A 24287-nucleotide genomic window follows, 5' to 3' on the forward strand; every position below is an offset into this window, starting at 1 on the left:
GTATTTTCTGTGAGAAGTACCTGCCATGCTGAAGAAGCAAATCAGGTATAGAAAGGGAAGGGAATCCAACAGAAAAAAATTATGGGGCCAGTTGTACAGGCCTCAAATGCCTAAGGAAAGAGCAGACCACAATCAAGTAACCAGTGTCAATTCTGTGTATAGGTTATGTAGCTTATGTGCATTATCTACAGTGCACTTTCAGAGGTGTGTATAGCCAAAATAACTACCAACACAAAGTCCTATACTACTTTCATCCTCTAGGAATGGGGGATGGTTGGAGGCAGAGAGGACACAAAGTGGGCCAACTCTCACTGAGACACCAGTAAACAATTGACACCAGCATGGCCTAAGTCAGAGCCATGTTGATGCAAGGAAATCAACATTCATGAGGCCATCCCACCACAGGTGATGCCAGGAGAACAAAAATGGAGAGCATAACTGGTCATAGGCTCTCATACACACTTGTAAAAGAAAAAAGAGAAAAGATTTTATCCTAGTGGAGCTGTGAAGGAGGAGGTAAGAAGCACATCTAAGAAGAAAAGATTAATCATGGATACTGAAGAAGCCCCCATTTCTGAAATGCCAACAACACTGTCCAGAGAACAACAGATGTAAAGGTAAATAATGAGCCTATCACCAGTGTGTTATGGTGTGTCTTCTTATCTACCTCAAGTGCTCACACTACAAAAGATGTGTGTGAAGATTCAGAGTGCCATCTTGAGGCCAAAATGCAGAGCCAAAAAATGTAATCCATTAAGATAAAAAATAAAAAAAAGGGAAGAGCCTACAGAACTCTTGATGAATCTGAACATATTAGAAGGCTTTGTAGAGGTCAAGTATGGCATCCTACCTGGACTAAACCAGGGAGGACCAAGCCATGGAGTCAATTTTTATTTTGAACGAGGTCAAATGCATGTGCAAATTCACATAGGCATGGGTGCCCCTCATAAATGAAGTTTCTATGAAGACAGGAATGCAATTATAGATGCAATGGTGAGACAGCAACAACTGGATTCCAATGCAATCTGGGAGACACAGGTGATGTCAATCATAACTAAATAATACATGGCAACCATAGATGAAGGAATGTTACCAAGAAGAAAGCACACAAATGGACCCTGCTGGAGCCTGGAGAGGTAAGCATACATGTGAATGAAGTGCAGCATATTCCAGGTAAACTCCCTCCAAGTTCCACTGAAGAAAATATTTCTCTTAGCATACAGTATATACATCACACCACAACAATTAAGAGAAAAAATTGGGTTAAAGACTTATCAGTGGCCATATTATAACATTTAAGCTACAGCATCTAAAAATACCTAAAAACACAGATCACATGCAGATAAGATTTAAAAGAAAATGGCCACAAAATATTTAAATAATATCTTAGGAAAATCAAAGGGCTGCATGAATTCTTTAACAGAGCATACTGCTGAAAAACAATGAAAAGAACAAGGTAGAAATGAACATACATTACTTTTGTCAAAAATTAATTATATCTTTCCTGTTGTGTAGGATACAAAATATAGCATCAATGCTGGCCTTGTGGAAAATGCTTTTACAAGTTACAAACATACCTTGTATTATTGTAAAATTTTATTAATCACTAATCTCATAACATGTTGTAGTTGTATTACTAAGGTAACTATGATAAGCTCAAGTAGTTTGCATCAACAGCAACTAGCACAACTGTGTTAGTGCAGCTAGTTATATACAGTACAAAAATTCTACATGTGTTGCAAACTAGAAAATATTAATGAAAAATTATAAAACAGAACCAATAATTTGCAAGTAGTAGGCAACAGTATGAATAAAAAAAACTGGATTAATTAACCATTATTTTGAACACACAACAGCTGCATTAATATTAAGAGTATTTTCTCTAATGAAAGACAATTAATCAAATAAATGATCATATTTTACACTAAGATAACAATTCTCTTTAGTTCTAAAACCACTACATTAATGATTGGCACAGGTGTATGTTGGCAGATACCTAAAGAATATTTCTTGCCAAACAAGCAGCAAATTTATTCTTCATAAATCACACATTATCTTACTGCAAACTTCATTTAATACTTGGACAAAATCATTTATTTACTATAAAAATAGCAAAGAAATCTAAAACAAAATATTATAAAAATATTTCCCTTAACATAGAAAAATTATTGTAATAATAATGTGTATATATTAGTGTATGGGTGGTGTGTGTATTTGTGTACATTATGTATAGTTGTATGTATACAGTTTGATTCCTATAAATTTGCAGTACAGTATCTTAATTCATGAATTTCAACAATTTTCAAACTAATTCCTTACCTTAGTATTTTCTTCAGTTCATTAAAGATGACCTGTCTGAACATTATGTTTAAGGTTCACATACCTCCCTGTTTTCCAATGTCATTTCACCCCCTCCTTATTGTGTCTTATAACCTGATCTCTTACTGAAATCCTTTGTCTTATGAGCATATTTATCTGCTTCAACTCAGCTTCAGCCTATGCTTCTGTGATTTTTGCATCATCATCTTACTTTTAGTTTTCAGTTTTCTAGTATTGTTATTATTATTAACAACATTATTACAGTAAACGTTCGATAAAACAAACTTCCACAAATCAAATATCAGCTAAAAGGGACAAGAAACATTAGTCCAGACAAAGGCTCAACATATTCATTTAATGGAGTGTCTTGTTAAAAAGTCATGAAGTGGACCAAATCTGCTTAATCGAGCAGCTATAAAGTCTGGTTGTACATTTAATAAAATTAACTGACTCTGCTTAATCAAAAGTTTGTACAGTCAGAAGTTCGTCCTAGGCACATCTATTTTCGTTGTTTCTGGGCAGTGGGACTAGTGACTGCCCATGTCAGTTTGTGATCCGCATGCATGCCCACACCATTTCATCTCTAATTTTTTCTGGATTTACAGTGTTTTTAATAATTTTATTAATGTACTGTGTACAATGTTATTAACAATGGCCTGTAAGGCAAGTGATGGTGCCAAAAAGTGAGTTAAGCAGAAATTTGAATTAATAAGGAAGCTGGAGGCTGGCATTTCAGTGGAATATGGAGTAGTAAAACAGTTTCTGACATTGAGAGGCAGGGAAAAATTACGAAGTTATTCCCAGGAACCACATGAAAATGGCCTGAGCTATCTACATCTTTTCAGCCATCTACATCTGAGGAACCATCTCCCACACAATCTACCTGTATGCCTCCCACATTGCCTGTCATGTTACTGCTGGAGCTTTAAAGCTCCTGACTCAAATTATTATCATCATCGAGTCCTGGAGATGGGAAGTACAGTATCTGCACTCTGAAGGAGTGTTAACATTGCAGTTTTATAACTAGTGTAGGCATGCTTCTGGCAAGACAGTGATGGAGTGAATGATGATTAAAGTTTTTCTTTTTCTGGCCACCCTGCCTTGGTAGGAAATGGGCAATGTGTTAATAAAAAAAATAATATTGTAATAATCAAAGAAAGTGCTAAATCAACAAGAATCATACAGTGCTGCCCTCTGACTCACAGTAAGTTATTCAGGACACCACTAGACCACATGGCAATACTATACTCATCTATCCACCAGAAAATACAAAAATTACTTTACTGTAATGTAATGCTGTATTTTTAACTCATTTTCTTTTCAGGTACAACTAATACTATACTGTAATCTGGTTTATTCTTATTGTGTTCAGTATTCCAAAATACAGAGGACTAAGTTATTTAGTGGCGTTTGTTCATGTGTGGCAGTCGATCAATTAAGCAGACTACATCCACTTAATTTTTTGCTAAACTGGACACCCCTTCCCCAATAATCTGTTTTTATTGGACATTTACTGTATTATAAACAAGATGTGCTAAACCCAAAAGGGTTATTCAGTGCTCAATTTTTTTACTATCCTCTATTTTCATACGATTTCCACGTCCACAATTTGCAGAGAGGCACTTTGAGACATTTTTTTTATGGAACATGTTTCTTCAGTCAGTACACAGGGATCCACAACAAGCATATTTATAAAAGTGTAATCAAGCAAGTGGCTGGATCAATGAAGTCACAGTGTGGGCAGAGCAAGAGATAAGGGCACTGCAGGATGACAGGTCCAATCGAAGACCTGTTTATGCTAAAGAAGTTGGGCTGAAGGTTTCACTAAACTGAAAGCTCCTTAATTTTATTGGATCATAGTTTGTGTCTAAAGGAGGGGTTTTGGGATATTAGCAGTTTGGAGGGATATGTTGTGTATCTTTATACGTACAGTATATGCTTCTAAACTGTTGTGTTCTGAGCACCTCTGCAAAAACAGTGATTATGTGTGAGTGAGGTGAAAGTGTTGAATGATGATGAAAGCATTTTCTTTTTGGGGATTTTCTTTCTGTTTGGGTCACCCTGCCTCGGTGGGAGACTGCCGACTTGTTGAAAAAAAAAAAAAAAAAAAAAGTTTGTGTCCATATAAGAGCAGCTTTTAGGCATCTGAAAAGTGTTTTATTTCTTTCCACGAAGATCAGAGGGAAATCTTTCTAGGACAGCAACTGTGTAGGCGTGTCCTCATGTGTAACAAGCATTATTTGTATTGTGAGTTCTTGATGCACGCTGATGTTTTTGCAATCTGATCTGTACGCTTCTGCTCTCAGTCACTGTATGGTATAATGCAGACACCTATGTTACTGTGGTCCAAGCAGTTGGCTTTCAGCCTAGTTAAGTCTTTGATGGTGCTAAATGTGATGGCAACAACACCTATGTATTGCTCTTGGAGAGCAACAGGAAGAAAGACTCTTCTATGTTGTTCTCTGGTTTCAACAGGACACATCACACCCATCCTCTCCAAGAACAAGATAAGTGCTGTTACTATCAAATCTAGGACCATAAAAGATTTAACCCAGTTTAAAGACAAATGCCTGAACCACAATAATGCAGGTGTTTATATCATACTGTGCAGTGGCTGTGACCTGAAATGCATGGAGGCGAGACATCCTGCAGGCTACAGATCAAGTTGCAATAACACCAATGTAGATGCCTTCAGCACCCCTTTCTTGCTCTTCACCCATATTATGACCTCTGTTACCCAGAAACTCAGCTGACTATGATTTGTATAAACAAGCTTGCTGTCCATCAGTGTTCACTGACTGAAGCAGCAGCTTGCTTCACAAATAAAATTTCAAAGTTTCTCTCGGCCAATTGTGCTTATTTTTTCCATGTGTCAGCCTTGTATCAGTTGTCTTCATATCCATGCCCTTCTATTCTTGACCATCTCATTACACATCAACGTAAACACTGGGGTCCCTGTTCTTGAACTCTTTCCTTGCCAGTATAAATTTTTCTGTGACTCTTTGTATATTCTAATACTGTATGTACTGTGTGTATATTTTACTTTTGTACCTTTTTTTTTTATGGCTAGCTGTACTGAGCACTTAATATATGATAATGTAAACATATCAGGTGTTTCAAGATGCATTCAACATAAAAAAAAATTACAATTGTCGGTGAATTTCACTTATCGTCGGGAACATAACAGCCATAGAAACAGGGCCCTCTTGTACATACATGAGTATATGCATATATGTGTATAGATGTATGAATATGTGTATGTGAATATTTACATTAGGATTGGCACAATAATGAGCAACACATTTTTCCATAATTGGCTTTAAAAAAAATTACTCAGTTAAGCAGGTTTCTTAACCCTTTGAGGATCCAAGTCTACAGGGTCCAAGAATTTTAAAAAAAAAATTATTTTTTCTTATGAAATGGTAGAGAATCTTTTACTGAAGGTAATAAAACAAAAAGTACAAAATTTGTTGGAAAATGGCAAAATTTACACCTTCGCAAATTTCACTACATCAGCAATATTTACGAATCGGTGATACTGCCCACTTTGACTCCTATTTTAGGTCAATTCCAGTCGACCCAATTCTTAGATATTTCGCTAGTGTTACTTCCATTGTTTGAGCACAAGAAACTCCCCAATCAACCATATAAAAAAAAAATCCTGCAGCACACAGTGCATAATGAGAAAAAAAAAACTCCAACCTTTTTTTTTATTTAAAATGCCGACTTTGTGGTCAATTTTCGTGTAGTATTTATGGTTGTATTCTTGGTCTCATTTGATAGAATGGAGAACATATTATAGAAATAGAGGTGATTTTGATTGGTTTTACTATGAAAAGAACCTTGAAATGGAGCTCAAAGTAGGGGAAATGTTTGATTTTTGCCGATGTTCAAAAGTAAACAAATGATGTCATTGTCCAATAAATGTCCAACTAGCCATTCTAATATGCAGTCATGAATGGGTTGACATTATTTATACAATTATTACAATATTGCATTAGTCTGCATAACAGTAAATCTTCAATTTTTTGTTTGAATAAACAATTCAAAATAGAAAGCAAGAGTAATATCAGAGGGGCGTGGAGACGTGACTGGTGAACAAAGAAAATGTTATTTTAGAGCCAGGAATGTCTGCATTGTTCATTCTGGACCCTATTTTGAAATGGTCATATTTTTTAATTTTCGTGAAATTGGCCAAATTGCAAATTTCTGACCACGTTATTGGGTAGTTGAAATTGGAAAATGGGCAGTTTCCTGTACTCAATTGATAGAACAAATGGAGTCCTAAAGAAATAGCTATGAGTTTGATCGACTGGAACAATGGATTTAGCCAAAAATAGGGCTCAAAGTGGGCAAAATCGCCAATTCGTCAATATCGCCGAGGTCGCTAACTTCACGAGAGCGTAATTCAGTCAGTTTTCCATCAAATTTCGTTCTTTTGGTGTCAATACAATCGGGAAAAGATTCTCTATCATTTCATAAGAAAAAAAAATTATTTTTGGAAATTTTTCGACACCAGGAGACACCTCAAGATTTGGGGTTGCGACAGTCAAGGGGTTAAGATCCTCGTGTAGTACTTCCGGATATATTCCAGGTGAGAGTTGGTAACGCAGGTGATCAGTCAGCCTGAGGCTAAAACTGCACATTCTGCCACATGCAAAGCCTTTTTATGTGAATTTAGCTTTTACGGGTTGTCATACAAGTGAGCAAGTCTCACTCAAGTTCTGTGCACGGCAAAACCCTACTTCTGTTGAGTGGTCCTTATCTAGTGATGGTAGCTGTTGGCAATGGAGCTCCATTTCGATGTCTTAAGTATTGTATGGTTTGTAGAACCAGGAATAGGTTGTCCATCCATAAGAGGAGTAAGCATCCCAATGAATATCATAGGGATGTGGAGGGGGCAGTTGCCCATGTGAGGACCAGATGGTCTAAGGAGGAAGAGTATGTGTTGGCTATGGCTGAGGTGAAGATCTTGAGAGAGGCCAGGAAATTCGGTCAAGGTGTCCCTGCGGGGATGAACCTGTTGTTGGCGGAAGCCCACACCAAGAGATTGGTGGAGGCAATAAAGGGTCACCGGAAGGTCGCGTCCTATAGAGCTCTAGTAGACAGATTAATGTCTGAGGTTGTTGTTGGTGGAGGTGTTCAAAGGATTCAAGATGTTCCTCACTAGAAGGCTGAGAACGACGGAATTGGGGGAAGGGAGGGACACTTCGGAATTGAGATCTCCCACAATTTGTGTGTTCCAACAGTACATGCACTAACACAGCACCTACTTGATACATTGAACACGTGTGCATACGCGAACACATCTCAGAAACTACAGAACATGTTACACTTTGTTACTCTTTGTGTGGAGAAAATGAGGGATGGGTATGGGGAGTTTGGTTTTAACAATGAATGTGTTGCCTCTGTCCAGAATGTATTGGACGAAATGGCAGAAATTATGATTACGTACTAAAAATGAAAGAGAAGGAAATCAAGGAAGGAATGCCCCCAGTATAACAACAGGGGAGGAAAAAGAGCTAGAAGGAGACAAGTTTATAGAGATCTGCAGAAGCTGTATAACAAGGATAGGTCCAAGTGTGCAAAGATGGTCCTGGAAGGAAGTTGGCGGCACTTGGGTGCCCCTGAACAGCAAGCTGTATCTAAAAAGCAACTACAGGAGTTTTGGTTGAATTTGTTCGCTAGATCATCTGAGGAGGATGTAAGACCAAGGCAGATACTTGTTGAAAATCAATTATGGCAGCTACAGTTACCTGTCAAGGTGGATGAGTTTAAGAGAGCGGTAGCTGCGTCCAATGGCACTTTTGCACCAGGTCCTGATGGATGGATGCTTAAAGATCTGAAAATGTTTCTGAACACTTCTGGGTCGATTTGTTTAACATCTGGATATATATTGGATATTTGCCGAAGGTTTTTAGAAAGGCCAGAACTGTTTTTCTGCCTAAGGTGGATCATCCTGACCAACCAGGTCAATACAGACCCATCACTATATCTAGTATTATTGTGAGAGCGTTTCATAAAATACTGGCAGCGAGGTGGGTCAACTGGGTTCCCCTCCACATGGCACAAAGAGCGTTTCTACCCACGGATGGCCTGGCCCAGAATGTGTTGTTGTTGGATGCAAAAATTAGTGAGAGCAAAACCAAGATAAAACTGCTGTATACTATATTTTTAAATGTGAAGAAAGCCCATGACTCCGTAAACCATTCTTCGGTTAGAAGGGCATTCCAAATACACAATGTACCTCTTTTGGTGATTAATTATACAGTGGACCCCCGCCTTACGATCAGCTTCCAATGCGACCAATTATGTAAGTGTATTTATGTAAGTGCTTTTGTATGTGTATTTTTGGGGATCTGAAACGGACTAATCTAATTCACAACATTCCTTATGGGAACAAATTCGTTCGGTAACGGCACCTGAACATACTTCTGGAATGAAATTATATTGTAAGGCAGGGGGTCCACTGTATTATGTCAACTTATGCTGATGCATCTACTGAGGTTATGGGAAAAGAAGGGAGTGTGTGTAGAGGGGTGAAGCAAGGGGACCCCCTCTCATGCATTCTCTTTAATATAGCAATGAATGAAGCGCTGTTGGCTTTAAACGAGCAGATTGGATGGCCAATAGCTGATGCTGAGTCAAAGGTGTTTGCCTTGGCTTTTGCTGATGATGTGGTGTTGGTTGCTGAGTCCGAACAAGGTCTTCATGCACAGTTGCAGCTGTTTTTGAGGCTGTTGGAAGCATCAGGGTTAGAAATAAACACACAGAAGTGTGCCACTTTAAAACTTCAAATGGTACCAAGAATGAAGAAATGGTACGTATGTATGACGCACAAAATGGAAATTTACGAAGCCCGAGTGCATTCCCTTCAACCAACAGCAGTATGTAAGTACTTGGGAATGCACTTTTCTTCAGCTGGAAGGGAAAAGCCTGACATCCAAAAGCTTCGTGAGAAACTTGCGACGCTTGACGAAGCTCCCCTAAAACCACAACAATGGTTATATACGTTAAATAAGCACCTGATTCCTGGCATCATACATATCATGGTGCTGGGTGGCGTCTGTCAGACTACCTTGAGGACGTCGGACAAATTGATCAGGCAAATGTTTAAGAAATGGCTGAAGTTACCAAAAGATACAGCAATTGGTGTATATTATGCACCAGCAGCTGCGGGGCATCTAGGGTATATTTGTCTGTCAACAAGGGTTCCAATATTGTGGAGGAACAGGCTTGATGCATTCCACAATTCAGAAGATCACGTAATAAGGTACCTGGCCTTACACCCGAACACCCTTAAGGCATTAAGGTTTGTTGGACAAAGTAAAGTGAGGAATGTTGTTGTAACGATTAGACAGCAGGAGCTTAAGGAATGGACCAATGTCTTAGTGGGTTCGGTAGATGGCGCGGGACTGAAGGAACATCATTTCGTCCCGCAGGTCCATAGATGGATGGCGAATGGAACGAGCCTCATGAAGGAGGCCATATATATTGATGCCTTGAAGATCAAACATAATTTAATGCCAACTAAAACAAGGCGTGCAAGAGGACGAAGATCAATAAATACAACCTGTGAAGGTTGTGATCAACATGAGTCCCTGGGACACCTGCAGGCGTGTCCAAGACTCCATGGGCAACGGGTCCGACGACATAACGTGGTGGATGCATCGCCGCAGATTGTGTGGTAAAGAAGCATGCTGTGGCTAAGGAGCTGCAGATACCAACAGTGCTTGGTACACGAAAGCCTGACTTACTGATATGTGATTTGGAAAACAGGAAGGCTTTCATGCTCAATGTGAAGATTGCGAGCGACTCTAACATCGCGTCCATGGCAGATAAGTATCAATGGAAGGCCGAGTACTATGATACTGGTCAGATCAGGAGTTGAGTGACCCAGCAGCTTCATCTCTATAATACATCACAAGACAATGCTGAGTCGCCGCCAGCTATCATCAACGTATAGCCCATTGACCCTCAAGAAGTTGTCCTTAGAGCAGTGATAATCACCTGGAGAAGAGCAATGTCCCTACAAACATACAAGATACTCAACAAAGAACTACATATACCATCATCTAAAGTTGAGTTGTATGTTGTGAAGACCTTAGAAGGTTCCACAGTGCAGTGGAGAATGCATAACCAGTGGGGTGGCTTTAGGGCTGCATAACCTCTGGTAATAATAGTCACAAGAACTGACTTATGAGGAAGGACTTCTCAGCAGATAATGGGCAAGAAGCAACCAAGAGGCCAGCTGTCCCAGCAGGCAAATTTAGGGCCTGCACACACACACACACACACACCATCACGGCAGAGATCAAAAAAAAAGGGGGTGACAGACCAGTAATGGATCTCTGGGCTCTTTTACTCTGCACTACAATATGCAGCTGACAATGAGGCATCATCAGCTGGTCTAGACCCCATTTCAAAGTACTGCTTCTAGATTTGTCAGGGTCCTCTTCAGAGAAAAAGTCCACTAGTTTAGCAGCAACATGAAACTGCTCAATTAACTGCTGCAATGTTAACTGTTTTTCTGGAGGCTCTTCATCATCTTTTATCTGGTTCCCTTGTATCTGTACATTGAGCTCTGCCAACATTTCCTCTGGACTCCTGTCTTCATCATTATCATCTTCTAAGAGCTCATTTACATCTTTTTCCATCATATCTTCAAAGCTATCACCTGGTATTCTCCTTGCCAGCTGAACAATTTCCTGTACTCAACTCTCAAGCTAGGGGAAACCAGTGAAAGAATTAGCTACAGGACATAACTTTCCTCAGCCTGCATTTAATGCTGATTGGGGCCCTTCACTCCATGCACTTCTAGCATAGCTGATGGCATCTGCAGTGTTAAATTTGTTCCAGAAGCTTGGTAAATACCCCTGTAGCCCGTGGATGACGCTCCTAATTTCTTCCCCACCCACAAACTGAACAAGCTAAACTGTATTAAGTTAATTTTATTAAGCGTTATATAAAATTTTGCCGCAATTTTTCAATAACGTAATAGCCTAAGCATGGAAAATAAACCTGTATAATATAACTGTCAACTGTATAGACAAAATAAGTTTTCCACCAGAAGTCTGTTCGTATCTAAAAAAAAAAAAAAAAAAAAAACAACACAAGTTAGTTAATAAACACAACTGTCTTTTGTTCTGTGGACTGACAGTAATATTCTATCAGGTTGTTTTATTGTAAAAAAAAATTAACCTCATTTTTGCCTACTTATATGCATTTTTCTTTTTAAATCTAGCACCCAGGTGAGATGTACCTTTTTAAAACGTAGACAATTATGCCAACCCTGACGTAAGTATGCATGTATATGCAGAACAACCACTGTGAAAAAATAGTGAAATCCCAAGCGCTTTTGTGACTTCTCACATTATCAAGGAACTATATGTTCCTTGATAATGTGAGAAGTTCCATATAGTTCCCTGATAATGTGAGATGTCACAAAAGCACTTTGAATTTCACTATTTTTTCACAGTGGTTGTTCTGCATATTGTGATATCACCTGTTTACTGTGATCTTATTGCATGCATGTATATGCATATACATATGTGTACATGAATGTATGTCTAGTAAAAACCTTGAGTTTACTGACCCTGATTTAACACATTTTGGATTTAACATTAAAAATCTGTGGCTGGGCATCCATAAGTCACAGACTAGGTTCATTAAACCCAGAACTGTGTTAATGCTATGATCCACTGGACAGATTTACTTCAGATTTAATACAGTCTGTTAAATCCAGAATTATCTGTTACTGTTGTGATCTGCTGGGTAAACTGACTTTTGGGTTTAACAAATTGAGAATTATCTGTTAATTTTACAATCGTGGAAAATCAATTTCATCCTTAGAATTTAATGGACTATTGACTTTTAAAGAACATTCACTCCCCCTATCAATATGTTAAATCAAGGAATCGCTGTTATCAGAGAGAGCTTGCAATACTGGCTTATAAAGCCACAATCATTTTGCCAAAGTTGAGTTTAAATTGTTACTGTGTAAGTTTATGTAAAAACACTTAAAATTCCTGTACCCTGTTAATTCATAAAATACCATATATTTATCAATGCATGAGAGAATTCTCTAGATTTTATTTTCTCCTTGTTTGACCAACTGGTCAAAAGGCATTACATATACATAGATATACTGTACACAAATACAAATATAGTTGTAACAAAACAATGTATAATGTAGCTTTAGTAAAAGCAATAAAACAGGGGTAAGTGTTTACAAGAACAGCCATTCAAGATCATTGTTGAGTATTAGGATTAATAATGAATAATTAATGAGTCACAGATAATACTAACAACAGTGGTAGTGTGGCACTGAAATGTAATTATTACTGATGAAATTACTTCTACGTAACATGTATACATTTTTATACAATGACCACCATCAAACTTCAACATTATAACTGTCATTAATATTGTAGGTTCATAATTATATCAGATATATCTATTGCCTTAATGTGTGTGCAGTAAATACTGAGTGTGCATGTTTGTATGCACCCAGCAGATCAGGCAGGTTTTCTGGCACTCCTGGCATGGCTCAATTGACTTCCGACTCAATCTTTAGGGTGTGTGTGTTTTTGCCGGCCTACATTGCAACAAAATGATTTAAAATCAGTTACACTTTACCATCAGCAAAATACAGTTAAAGCAAAGATCACATACATAACCATACTGATATTGGCAGTTGTTAGTGAGTTGCATGGATCCTAATGCTTTTCCTCTTCAGGTTTGCAGTCCCAGCGATGATGCACTTCAGGGGTGAAGTTAATAATACGCACATGCGTGGCTTGGCATTTTTCTCTTTTAGGAGGGATGGGACACAAGCGGTACGTCACTTCATCTCCCTCCTGAGGAACGTACTCTCCTTCAATGCTGCAAAACAAATTATACAAGACAAAGTTAATCACCTTAAAATAAACAAGTAATTTTATTGTTAATTTTCTGTAAATAACTTGTGCTACACCCATGAAGACAAAGTGACTAACAAAAAAAACTTGTTTTTCTCTATAAATTGAGGAAAAAATGGGGCCTCACTATTCACCACTTTACCAACCATAATCATAAGTTATCTGCTAATTCTGTTTCTGGATTTTAATATGTATATAGATTATTATTATTGTATATAGTATGGGGAAGCACTAAACCCACTGGGTCATACAGTTCCTGGAGAATGGGAGGGAATCAGACTTGATCTAAGCACAGTAAATTTGAATTCCAAGGGCCTTTCACCAGTATCAAGGCAATTCTCACTGTCTTAAATATACTGCAAAACATTTTCTCAGGCATAACTCAACTTGCCCTAACATATGCCCTCAATTTATGGCCAATTTATATAAAAAAAATCAATCAAAATTTATAAAAATCTGGGAATACTATTGAATGCATACTGCTTCTTTCTTCTTCAATAAAACAGTATCCCAGTTCAGGTCATAATCCAAGGATGATTGGCTCAAGATTCTCATTGGAGAAGCATAGGCAATTTGTTTTAAAACTCATGTAAACTAAGCAAGCAAGTGCAACTATGGCAAGGCCATAGTTGCACTTGCTTGCATGAAGTGCTGGACATGAGGTCATATAAGTGGATATCATGGACTTTGCAATACTCTAATTGCGTCTTTGACCCTATGCAAGGGCCCAGAAAAACTATGTACATACTGGCATTGCATGTTACTGGAGAAGATAAGTAATGTATGTTAATGTGCAATGGTCAGTTTATTAGGCCTATTGACTAACATGAGTCAATGAAACCCCTAAAACAGGGGCTACATAAACACTGAAAAAATACACCTTTATGTATATACAGCTTGTCCTCACTTAATGATGGAGTTTCGTTCCTAAGACCATGTCAGTAAACGAATTCATCGCTAAGTGAAGAGCACACTATAATGGTAGTGGGTTTGTGTCAACCATCTTACGTATTGTTTTAATGTCACCTTTGCACCATTTATAACATTTCCGGTATATTTTTAAATGTTTATACAGTAGTGTACTGTATAACGTAATAAACAGAATAGAGGAAATCAGCTCTAATATACATTATTTAGGTATGAATAGTGGTCAGAGAACACGTCAAGAGTCCGAGTCATCGGTAAATGAGTATGTTGCTAAGTGAGGAAAGGCTGTACATACAAGCGGGCCACACTTTACAGTGTTTCACTAATGCAGCAATTTTCAATTATACCCATTCTTCATTTATTCAAACTTCCTACAATAAATATACTCACCACTAACTATAAGCTATGGACAAAAATAATTTAAGATGAGTAATGTGTGTACAGCAGGGCCTTGTTTTTTGGCGTTTCTCCTTATGGCGTTCCGCTAATACGGTGATCTCAAATTATGACCAAAATTTTCTATACGGCAAGCGGTCTTTCAAATATGGCACACACCACCCGGTTTGTTTACATTCTCCATGAGGACATCTCTCTATTATGTAATAATAATCACTCTTGGGCACATTAAATGTCTAATTTTACATCAATATAGACATTTTCATTAATCCATCTATGATATTTTCTTCAAAATTATGTAAGAAACACATTACATAGCATATAAACATGCTGTTTATATACTATGGAGGTATGGTAGCTGGGTGAAGGGAAAACATTACTTCATTCCCCTTAACCACTTGACTGTCGCAACCATAAATCCTGAGATGTCTCCTGATGTCGCAAAATTTAAAAAAATTCTTATGAAATGATAGAGAATCTTTTCCAGATTGTAATGACACCAAAAGAATGAAATTTGATGGAAAACTGACGGAATTATGCTCTCGCAAAGTTAGCAACCTCGGCGATATTTACGAATTGGCAATTTTGCCCACTTTAAACCCTATTTTCGGCTAATTCCATTGTTCCAGTCGACCAAACTCATATCTATTTCTTTAGAACTCCATTTTTTCTATTGATCAAGTACAAGAAACTGCCCATTTACCGATTTCAACTACCCAATAACGTGGTCAGAAATTTGCAATTTGGCCAATTTCACAAAAATTAAAAAATATGATAATTTCAAAGTAGGGTCCAGAATGAACAATGCAGACATTCCTGGCTCTAAAATAACATTTTCTTTGTTCATCAGTCATGTCTCCACGCCCCTCTGATATTACTCTTGCTTACTATTTTGAATTTTTATTCAAACAAAAAATCAAAGATATACTGTTATGCAGACTACTGCAATATTGTTATAATTGTATAAATAATGTCAACCCATTCATGACTGCATATTAGAATGGCTACTTGGACATTTATTGGAAAATGACATCATTTGTTTACTTTTGAACATCGGCAAAAATCAAACATTTCCCCTACTTCGAGCTCCATTTCAACGTTCTTTTCGTAGTAAAACCAATCAAAATCACCTCTATTTCTGTAATGTGTTTTCCATTCTATAAGAGACCAAGAAAATGAGAATACAACCATAAATATTATACGAAAATAGATCACAAAGTCAGCATTTTAACCCTTTCAGGGTCCAAGGCCCAAATCTGGAGTCACGCACCAGTGTCCAAGAATTTAAAAAAAAAAAATTTGTTATTTTTTCTTATGAAATCGTAGAGAATCTTTTTGTGAAGGTAATAAAACAAAAAGTACGAAATTTGGTGGAAAATTGACGAAATTATGCTCTCACGAATTTTGATGTGTCAGCGATATTTACGAATCGGCGATTTTGCCGACTTTGACTCCCATTTTAGGCCAATTACATTATTCCAATCAACCAAATTCTTAGCTATTTCATTAGTATTACTTCTATTCTATCGATTGAGCACAAGAAATCGCCAAGTCAACTGTTTCAACTACAAAATAAAGTGATCGGAAATTGTTAATTTGGCCAATTTAACACAAAGTTCAAAATATTCCAATTTCAAAATAGGGTCCAGAATGAACAATGTAGGCATTCCTGGCACTAAACTAACATTTCCTCTGTTCATTAGTTATGTTTTGAGGCTTTACAAATAAATTCCATTTTTATTTTTTATTCACATAATGAATTTTTATTCACACCAAAAAATAGAAGATTTACTGTTATGCAATACTGTAATAATTGTATAAATATCATCACCATATTTGTGAATGTATATTAGACCCACCAGCTGACGTGTATTAGACATATGAGGTCGTTTGTTTACTCTTGAATATCGGCAAAAATTTAACATTTCTGCTACTTTGAGCTCAGTTTCAAGCCATTTCCAGTGCTAAAACCAATCAAAATCATCTCTATTTCTGTAATATGTCTTCCATTCTATCAAATGAGACCAAGAAATCGCAAATACAACTATAAAAAACATACGAAAAAACACTGCAAAGTTGCTGTTTTAATCGAAAAATCATGATTTCATTTTTTTTCTCATTATACACAGTGTGCTGCAGGATCTGTTTTATGTGGTGCACACATACCACATAGATGTATTCTCTCATATCTAGGCCCAAATGTACCACTCACAGTTTATCAGAGTGAGCTGAGCTCATGGCGTAGATCTACGGTTTGGACCCTGAACGTAAAGCCGTAGATCTACGGGACGGACCCTGAAAGGGTTAAATAAAAAAAAGGTCGGATTTTTTTTTCTCATTATGCACTGGGTGCTTTAGGATTTTTTTATATGGTGCACACTGACCACACAGACCCATTCTCTCACATGTGGGCCTACCAGCTCTCTCCTGCTTGATTTGAAGCCGCTAGAATTTATGAGTATACATATATCAAATACGGTGGCTCGTAAGACGTATATATGCAACCAAAACAGTCAGAGGGTTAATACATAACGCTTTCGTTTACAATTCTTGGCATGAATTATTCATTACTTCTCCTTTTGTTTATGATAGGATCTAAAGGTAGTTAGAAATGATTAAACTCAGTGAACATGGTATGTCGACGGTAATAATATGGCTCTGGGCCACATTAAATATCGTGTAGCTATGTAGGTAGGTATAGGTATGTAGCCCAGGCAGACTACATACCTACATTATTATTATTATGATAATTATATGTATGTGTACCTGTACCTAAGTATGCCTTCACTCAGGGCATCATTTCTTCTAAAAATGGTGTTACATGAGAATGGGAGTGTTTCTCTTTATTTATTCTACTGTATCAACATGGATACAACTTGTACACAATGTAAAGTGACGAAAACCACAAGCGTTCATCTGGTTTGTTTACATTATGTGTGGGTGGGGTGGGGAGGGCTTCCCTGGCTGGCTACCATACTTTCAAAACCTGACTTCCTACAAATAAAACTCACCTCTCACCCTACATTAAGACAACAAATATTTTAAGGTAATTAATGAATGTACAGTATTATGTATTTTATCACTCTGGGGAGCTTTAATTAAATGTAGGATATTATGTGTGGGTGGGGTGGGCTGACATGGCTGTCTACCATACCTCCCAGACCTGACTTCCTACAAATTAAACTCATCTCTCACCCTACATTAAGACTACAAATACTTTAACCCTTAAACTGTCCAAACGTAGATCTACGTTCACTTGCGTGGCGCTCCAAATGCTTTGAAAAATAATTTTTTTTTTCTTTTAAAATGAAGAGCACATTTTTCTACATGTTACAGGATAAAAAAAAAAATTAGGGTCAGTACTTACCGAGATATAAGACTGTGAAGCTGGCTCTGGATGCTCAACTGATAGCAACATTGACTCCTGCCGCTTGCAGAAGTGTTGCCAATATACCTTTTTTCTTGTTTTTATTTTAATTTATATATTTTTTATGTTCTGATAATTAAAATTTATAATAGTTCTTGTAATTTCATAGCCAATCTTTGTTCTGACAGTAATATTAGGTACTGAAATAGTGCTCACATAGTCACAATCACATTGACAGGTGAACATTTACACCTGCTTGGGTTATTTACTATTGTCTAGAAATATGTTCAAAGTATTTATAGGTCCCAGCAATGTTTTAGATACTCTGGCATATACCCTGAAGCATGGTGTTATGAAAGGCATCCCTATACTGTTGACAGCCTAGTGACATTTGATAAATGCCCACTGCTCCAGCTAACCCTCTCTGTATTTGCTATCACTGTTACATACAAACATGTCTTGTCTGTCTATTTATTTGTCTGTATCTGTCTACCTTTGCATGGAATTTTTGGGTTATCCTAGGTAATTTACACTATGTATAATAACTGTACTCATGTGTGCATGTAAGAGAGACATAAATAGACAGATACAGATAGAGAGACAGCCAAAGCCAGCCAACCTGCCGAATGCATAAGAAAGAAGGAACACTGCAGCAGGCCTACTGGCTCATGCAAGGCAGGTCCATGTCCCCCCCCCCGGCTTAGACCAATGACCCACCTAGTCAGGTCACATCCACTGTAGGAAAGAGCATGGTATCAGACCTGGTAGCACAAGCTAGTCAGGTCCAACTCACAACCACTCACACTTGCTCATGTATTTAGCTAACCCTCGCTGTATCTGTTATCACTGTTCCACACAAATATGTCTGTATCTGTCTCTGCTTACCTGTCTTTCTGTCTGCCTGGAGTATAGTATATCAAACTCCTTGAAGAATGGTGTTACGACAACTGTGGCATTTGATAAATGGGCGCTCGGGGAACCCTGGCTATATTTGTTTTCACTGATACACACAAACATGTTTGTCTGTCTGTCTGTCTATTTGTCTATCTCTACCTGGAATTTTTGGGTTATCCTAGGTAATTTACACTATGTATAATAACTGTACTTGTGTGCGCATGTGAGACAGAGATATAGATAGAGATATATTTAGACAAAGATATAGATAGACAGAGATATAGACAGAGCCAGAGACAGCCAAAGCAAGCCAGCCAGCCTGCCGAATACATAAGAACATAAGAAAGAAGGAACACTGCAGCAGGCCTACTGACCCATGCAAGGCAGGTCCATGTCACCCTCCCCCCACCAGCTTAGACCAATGGCCCACCTAGTCAGGTCACATCCATTGAAGGAAGGAGCATGACATCAAACCTAGTAGCACAAGCTAGTCAGGTCCAACTCACACCCACCCACACTCACTCACATATTTATCTAACCTATTTTTACTTTCCTCTTAAAATGGGAGTGTTAATGCAACATGGCATCAGTGAATCCCTGGTGTATGCCATGCTTTAGCTGGCACTCAATTGAACTGGTACTCCCACAAGGTACTAAGTGCTCCCTGATTTTTTTAATACTGTGCACACTTAGTGCACAGACCCATTCTTTCATGTCTAGGCGACTCAAGCCTATTGTGCCAAATTTGAAGGAATGAAAAATAAAACACTGATCTACATTTGGAGCACTACACGTGCAAACATAGATCTACGTTTGAACAGTTTAAGGGTTAAAGTGATTACTGAATATACTGTATATGTATTTTATCGCTCTGGGGAGCTTTAATTAAATGTAGTATATTACGTGTGGGTGGGGTGGGCTGACGTGGCTGGCTACCATACCTCCCAGACCTGACTTCCTACAAATTAAACTCACCTCTCACCCTGCATTAAGACTACAAATATTTTAAGGTAAGTAATGGGTGTACTGTGTGTGTATTTTACTTTTTATTGTTTTTAATGCCTAGTTCTATTGCTAATGTAATATATGTTAGTGTACACTTCTTATCTGGCATTTATATGCATTTATAAGTGGAAAAAATGGTGTTCTGCTTTCCAGCGATGTCTGCTTTCCGGCGGTAGCCTGGAACCTAACCTGCCATATAAGTGGGGGCTCTACTGTATTGTACAGTGGACCCCCAGTTATCGGCCAGTTTGGTTATCGGCCAACTCGGTTATCGGCAGGGTTTTTGGCTCTCGGTTATCGGCCGTTTTGGACGCGTCCATCCGTCGGCTGGGTCAACTTGCGCTTCAGTTTGGCTTTGTCTCTTGGTGGCTGAGGAAGCTTCTGCTCATACATCCAAACATTTCGCTTGTTTACCATTGTTTTTAGTGGTTTTTCTTGCAGTGCAACTGTGAAATAAGTAACCATGGCTCCAAAGAAAGTTCCTAGTAAAGTTCCTGTGAACAGCAACAGACTGCAGCTGAGGAACTTGCTTCAGAGGAGGAGGAAGAGGGAGTGAAGGAGGTGCCTTCTTCAGAGATTAAAGAGGTGTGTGCAATGTGGACCAGGGTGCAAGCTTTTGTAGAGAAACACCACCCTGACAAAGCTGAAACAAGCCATATCTGCAACATATTTAGTGACAAAATCCTGTCCCACTTCAGGGAAATCTTAAGGAGATGCCAGAAACAGAGCACTCTGCACAGTTATTTTGTGAGACAGGGGTCCAGTGACTCTCAAGCTGGTTCTAGTGGCATTAAAAGACAAAGCAGGGAAGTAACACCAGAGAAGGCTTTGCTACCTAAAGTCTTCATGGAGGGGGATTCCCCTTCCAAACACTAACTCCCCCCTCTTTCCTCCTCCCTATCTTCCAGAAGCCAGCATTAGCCTTCAATAAAGGTATGTAATACTTAACCCCTTCAGGGTCCAAGGCCAAAATCTGAAGCGGTGCTCCAGTGTCCAAGAAATTTTGAAGAAAAAAAAAAAAAAAAAAAAAATTCTTACAGAATTAAAGAGCATATTTTTGTGAAGGTAATAAGACCAAAAAAAATTTCTGATCAGTACTTACCGAGATACAGTGCCAAGAAGTTTGTCCAAAATGATGTGGTGGCGGCAACATCGATGAATTCCACATACACGCATTACTTTATTTAGCGGTTTTTGTAGTTTTTTCTTTTCTTTTCCAATTTTTTTCTTTTCCTACTAACATTTGGGGCCTGAGAAACCAATACTGTATATAATGTATATATATAAACTCACTGTATTGAACACAATAACCACACTAAAGTTATTATCATATTATTGTTTACCACTGTTGTTTATTACAATAAACATGCACAAATATTGTATAATACTAATGTTCTATCATATATTTACATATTTACAATCACTGGACATGGTTTTAGAACTGCTGGAGCTTGTGGAACTCCTCGAAACAAGGCACCATGCACAGAGGCACCTTACATTCCTCACACATAAACGGGGTGTCTTTGCGTCTTTGTTGCCGTCGTTTTGTTTGTGCACAGACGATGCATCTCTTCTGAGCAAATTTCTTCTGAGTTGAAGGAAGCTGTATTATGAAATGATCACCTTCCCTCCTCAAACGCTTGGGTATATCCTGAGTAATTCGAGGACCTTGTTGTATAGCAGGTGTTCTTACCAGGTACAGTGGACCCCCGCATACCGTACGCATCGCATACCATACAATCCGCATACCGGACGCTTTGATCGCAAAAATTTGGCCTCGCATACCGCCCAAAAACCCGCTCACCGTCCTTCGTCCGAGACGCATCCAATGTGCGGCCTGAGCCAGCCTCATATGTTCCGCCAGTGGCATTGTTTACCAGCCAGCCTCCGCGGTAACATCCAAGCATACAATCGGAATATTTCGTATTATTACAGTGTTTTCGGTGCTTTATCTGGAAAATAAGTGACCATGGACCCCAAGAAAGTTTCTAGTGCCAACCCTACAGCAATAAGGGTGAGAATTACTATAAAGATGAAGAAAGAGATCATTGCTAAGTATGAAAGTGGAGTGCGTGTCTACGAGCTGGTCAGGTTGTACAAGAAACCCAAATCAACCATCTCTACTATTGTGGGCAACAGAAAGGCAATCAAGGAAGCTGTTCTTGCCAAAGGTTTAACTGTGTTTTCGAAACAGAGATCGCAAGTGATGGAAGATGTTGAGAGACTCTTATTGGTGTGGATAAATGAAAAACAGCTAGCAGGAGATAGCGTCTCTCAAGCGATCATAAGCGAAAAGGCTAGGAAGTTGCATGAGGATTTAATTAAAAAAATGCCTGCAACTAGTGATGATGTGAGCGAATTTAAGGCCAGCAAAGGTTGGTTTGAGAGATTTAAGAAGCGTAATGGCATACATAGTGTGATAAGGCATGGTGAGGCTGCCAGTTCGGACCACAAAGCAGCTGAAAAATATGTGCAGGAATTCAAGGAGTACATAGAAAGTGAAGGACTGAAACCTGAACAAGTGTTTAATTGTGATGAAACAGGCCTGTTTTGGAAGAAAATGCCAAGCAGGACCTACATTACTCAGGAGGAAAAGGCACTCCCAGGACATAAGCCTATGAAAGACAGGCTTACTTTGTTAATGTGTTCCAATGCTAGTGGTGATTGCAAAGTGAAGCCTTTATTAGTGTATCACTCTGAAACTCCCAGACCGTTCAGGCAAAAGAATGTCCTCAAGGAAAATTTGTGTGTGCTGTGGAGGGCAAACAGTAAGGCATGGGTCACTAGGGACTTTTTCTATGACTGGTTACACCATGCATTTGCCCCCAATGTGAAAGATTACCTAACTGAAATGAAATTAGAACTTAAGTGCCTCCTGGTGTTAGACAATGCCCCTGGTCATCCTACAGACGTGGCAGAGCGACTTTATGGGGACATGAAATTCATTAAGGTGAAGTTTTTGCCTCCTAATACCACTCCTCTCCTGCAGCCCATGGACCAGCAGGTTATTGCAAACTTCAAAAAACTGTACACAAAAGCTCTGTTTGAAAGGTGCTTTGTAGTGACCTCAGAAACTCAACTGACTCTAAGAGAGTTTTGGAGAGATCACTTTAATATCCTCAATTGTGTAAACCTTATAGGTAAGGCTTGGGAGGGAGTGACTAAGAAGACCTTGAACTCTGCTTGGAAGAAACTGTGGCCAGAATGTGTAGACAAAAGGGATTTTGAAGGGTTTGAGGCTAACCCTGAGAGGATTATGCCAGTTGAGGAATCCATTGTGGCATTGGGAAAGTCCTTAGGGTTGGAGGTTAGTGGAGATGATGTGGAAGAGTTGGTGGAGGAGGACAATGAAGAACTAACCACTGATGAGCTGATAGATCAACTTCAACAGCAAGAGGCCAGACCTGAGGAAACTGGTTCAGAGGAGGGGAGAGAGAAATTGAAGAAGTTGCCTACTACAAAGATTAATGAAATCTGTGCAAAGTGGCTTTAAGTGCAAACCTTCATGGATGAAAATCACCCTCACACAGCTATTGCAAGCCGTGTTGGCAACCTGTACACTGACAATGTTGTGAAACACTTTAGGGAAGTCATAAAGGAACGAGAGGTACAGGCCACTATGGACAGATATGTTGTGCGAAAGAAGTCCAGTGACTCTGAAGCTGGTCCTAGTGGCATTAAAAGAAGAAGGGAAGTAACCCCAGAAAAGGACTCGACACCTCAAGTCTTAATGGAAGGGGATTCCCCTTCTAAACACTAACACACTCTCTCCCCTCCTCCCATCCCATCAATCATCACCAGATCTTCAATAAAAGTAAGTGTCATGTAATTGTGCATGCCTTTTTCAGTTTGTGTGTATTAAAATTAACATTTCATGTGGTAAAAAAATTTTTTTTTCATACTTTGGGTGTCTTGCACGGATTAATTTGATTTCCATTATTTCTTATGGGGAAAATTCATTCGCATACCGAATATTTCACATAACAACCAGCCCTCTTGCACAGATTAAGGTCGCTATGCGGGGGTCCACTGTACTTCATTATGAGTTGTCTGACAACAGACAAACAAAATCCACCATACGGTGGTCTGTTGCCGGTCTTTATTTGGTACATATTATATGCATTGAGCATTGAAATGTCCATGAGATGAAAAAAAAGTTTCATGTACCACTTGTAATTCTTATGAACACAATCAACAAAACCAATCTGCATGTCACATTTGTCAACCAAGCGCATGTTTTGTGTATAATCAATCACTGTCACTGGTTTTCGAATACGTTCATTAGTCACTCGATCAACTTTGCCACTGTCTTGCATTTCATTACAGTGAATGGTTGTCAACGTGACATCTCGTTTGTCATGCCACCGTAATGCCATGATGTCATTGGCAGTAAACACCTGCACGTCATCGCCACGAGCACCTGTGTTGAGCCTGGGCATATGTTTACGATTAGAACGCAC

At 38.6% G+C, this 24287-nt stretch overlaps 1 protein-coding gene across 9 annotated transcripts in view; it reads right to left on the reverse strand.

Annotated features, from left to right (window-relative positions):
- LOC128684207 (cold shock domain-containing protein CG9705) overlaps positions 1 to 24287 on the reverse strand; it is a 65102-nt gene that overhangs the window by 20066 nt on the left and 20749 nt on the right. For 5 of the 9 annotated variants that reach the window (XM_053770370.2, XM_070094428.1, XM_070094443.1 and 2 more), the window contains one exon: positions 5305 to 13203. In XM_053770370.2, the coding sequence (XP_053626345.1) occupies positions 13038 to 13203 (166 nt within the window). In that variant the 3' untranslated portion in view covers positions 5305 to 13037. Of the gene's footprint in view, positions 1 to 5304; positions 13204 to 24287 lie in introns of those variants that run through there. The other 4 variants (XR_011393195.1, XM_053770365.2, XM_053770368.2 and 1 more) reach the window with 1 other exon arrangement.

The sequence above is a fragment of the Cherax quadricarinatus genome, chromosome 4 (assembly GCF_038502225.1).
Source record: "Cherax quadricarinatus isolate ZL_2023a chromosome 4, ASM3850222v1, whole genome shotgun sequence".
Taxonomy (NCBI): domain Eukaryota; kingdom Metazoa; phylum Arthropoda; class Malacostraca; order Decapoda; family Parastacidae; genus Cherax; species Cherax quadricarinatus.